Genomic DNA, 2,739 nt, shown 5'->3' on the forward strand with positions numbered 1-2,739 from the left:
GATTCACCGTCGATATTGAACAAGCCTTCAACCAATGATTGTGGATCCATTTGTGAGGAATTGATAATATATGAACTTGAATGAAGATGAAATGACAAATAAATATGTAGAAATTGGATAATTGTAATTTGTAGGTATGTAAATTGTAAAGACATTGTGTATAAAATATAGGTATAGATAATAGAATATGTATTGTACAATGTATGTGTGTTTGTATTATAAATTTATTGTAAAGCAAGTAATTATGAGTATGTGAAGAGAGTAAAATGTAAGAATATAATGAATATTGAAATTTAAGGTAGTAGAATGTAGAGAGTAAAAATTGTTGTTGAAGTGTAAAAAAAAAAGTGTTAAGGTGGTAAGTATTTATAGATGTAAAAAAATAAAAATATTAGGGCCTAATAGACATAATTAATAGTTCAGTGAACTATCTACAACGACCAAAACGATTGCTTGATTTTGAAAAGTGATCATTTTGGTTACTATAGCAACGAGCCAAGAGCTCAAGCTTGCCCCAGGCTCGCTCCTGGGCAAGCTCATCGAGCGCCTACCACACGAGCAGCTCGCCTCGTGGGATCGAGCCAAGCATTTACGAGTTGAGCGACCGTGCCAACGAGCATGGCCAATTTGACATTCCTACCCAAATGATATACTAACATGCTGGGAAATAGTGTTGGTGATATGATGACTGTCTTAGAACACTTCTTCATAAATATTTTGGGGTTTTAGAAATAACACTCGAGTCGGGCAGCAAAGTCGATGATCATTAGGAGTGTATATTGCATGTGAAGAAGTATATTTATACCTGATGCAGTTTGACACCATTGAGTTAGATGCTTGTTGATGATATCCTAAAATAATGTTCATCGAGCATGTATAACCATTACAAATTTTCTTGATCCTAAACATTTTCGTTTCTCCTAAGCGAGAAGATCTAAATATCTACTTGCAATTGTCATACGAGCACTTTATCACGTACTCCTTCTTGTCTGATCTCAACACCTTATATTCAAATTTATTTTGTATGACATAGAAGGCCAAGCTCATTTTCAGTATTTCCTTATTGCGAAAAATATTTCCCTCCACTACTTGTTTAACATGTGCTTCAGTTTCCTTTCTCAATAGTCATAACCGAGTCACAAATATCTTGAGATATTTGTTGTAAAGAACACATATTAGCTTATGACTCAACGGAAGTAGTCAACGAATCTGGGCATTGCAATGCAATGCACATGTTGACTGCCATGAATTTGCAGTGATAAAATCAACTATAATAGGATAATTTGATACAATCCCATCTAAAGATTTCAATCTCAAATACGTTAAGACATTATTATTGCTTAGTATTCAGACTAGAGGTGAAATAGAATCCAAAGAATATGTTAATCTCACAGCTACTTCTACATGAGTAAGCCCTAATTTTGAAATAACAAGGGCAACCAATGCATCATACTTGAACGTATCATTCACTAGTATAATTGACGTGTAACCTCCGTATAACAGGCAAACGTGCAAAATTTCCATCCCTGATTACACACAGATAATAGCATGTCAAGCTTCATGAGTTAATAACCTAAATGGTCACTAAACTTTACAAAACGTTTTTTACGAGATCACTGAACTTTAAAAATCACACAAATCATCAGTGAACTTAGCAAAAGATTTTTATGGGGTCACTGAACTTTACAAAAGGCTTCCACGGGGACATTGAACTTTAAAAATTATCTCATTCATCACTAAAGTTCGGTGACCCCTGGGAAAGTTTTTCCAAAGTTCAGCGACCTCGTGGGAATTTTTTGAAAAGTTTAGTGATGAATCGAGTAATTTTTGAAATTTAATGACCCCGTATAAACCTTTTTGCAAAGTTCAGTAATAATTTAGGTGATTTTTAAAGTTCAGTGATCCGGTGAAAACTTTTTTGTAAAGTTTAGTAACCATTTTGATTATTAACCCCAGGCTTCATTCATTAAAATCAGGAAACATTCATATGCAAGCATTGATCACTATAGGCTATATAAGTTATTTAATGTAAATATATTTACATACAGTCAACAAATATAGGGTCACAAAGAGCTAATTTTCAATGCAATAACATTGATGACAGATTAAACGAATTTTATTTATGGACTATCAAGACATTTAACATATATGTCATAATTTGTTTAATTTGGTACTAGTCACAGTTAACAAAAACATGTATTAATTTGAATGAATCACATAAACATTCACAGATAGTCACAAATCAGTGTGTTCATAACTGTAAATTGAAAATAATAAATGCATACTATCAATGGTCAATGAGAAAACACACGTCACACACTGGACAAAATATAACTTATTTTTAATAGGGAGAAATCTCTGATCATGATTAAATAAATGTTTCGTTAAATTCGAAAACTTCAATGTCTTCAAAATCATAAGCTTATAGGAAGTTATTATAAGCTTACCTTCAAAATCAAATCACAGAACTTTGATTTTTGTTTCTAGTAAATCCAATTCTTCCATAGTCGAGCTTCAACTTCTCCAAAACAATGAAAATCAGAAGTATGTCAATAAGATTGTGACATTATTAATCGATTGTAGTTTAAAATCGAGGATTAACGATAAAATTTTCGTGATTTTGGAGAGTTTTCTCGATCACAGACTTCAATTTTTGCATAGGGAAAATCCAATTGCTCCATATCCTAGCTTCGACTTCTCTGGAACAATGAAAATCAAAAGTCTGTCAATGGGATTGTG

The 2,739-nt window shown here is 32.6% G+C and overlaps 1 protein-coding gene across 1 annotated transcript in view; it reads right to left on the reverse strand.

Annotated features, from left to right (window-relative positions):
- LOC111389213 (anaphase-promoting complex subunit 2-like) overlaps positions 1-1,526 on the reverse strand; it is a gene marked incomplete at its 5' end in the record, with an annotated part of 11,856 nt that extends 10,330 nt beyond the window's left edge. Inside the window, 2 exons of the mRNA XM_023014102.1 lie at positions 980-1,113; positions 1,393-1,526. Of these exons, the coding sequence (XP_022869870.1) occupies positions 980-1,113; positions 1,393-1,526 (268 nt within the window). The remainder of the gene's footprint in view (positions 1-979; positions 1,114-1,392) is intronic.
- Positions 1,527-2,739: the final 1,213 nt, after the last annotated feature.

This window comes from Olea europaea, unplaced genomic scaffold (assembly GCF_002742605.1).
Source record: "Olea europaea var. sylvestris unplaced genomic scaffold, O_europaea_v1 scaffold5702, whole genome shotgun sequence".
Classification (NCBI taxonomy): domain Eukaryota; kingdom Viridiplantae; phylum Streptophyta; class Magnoliopsida; order Lamiales; family Oleaceae; genus Olea; species Olea europaea.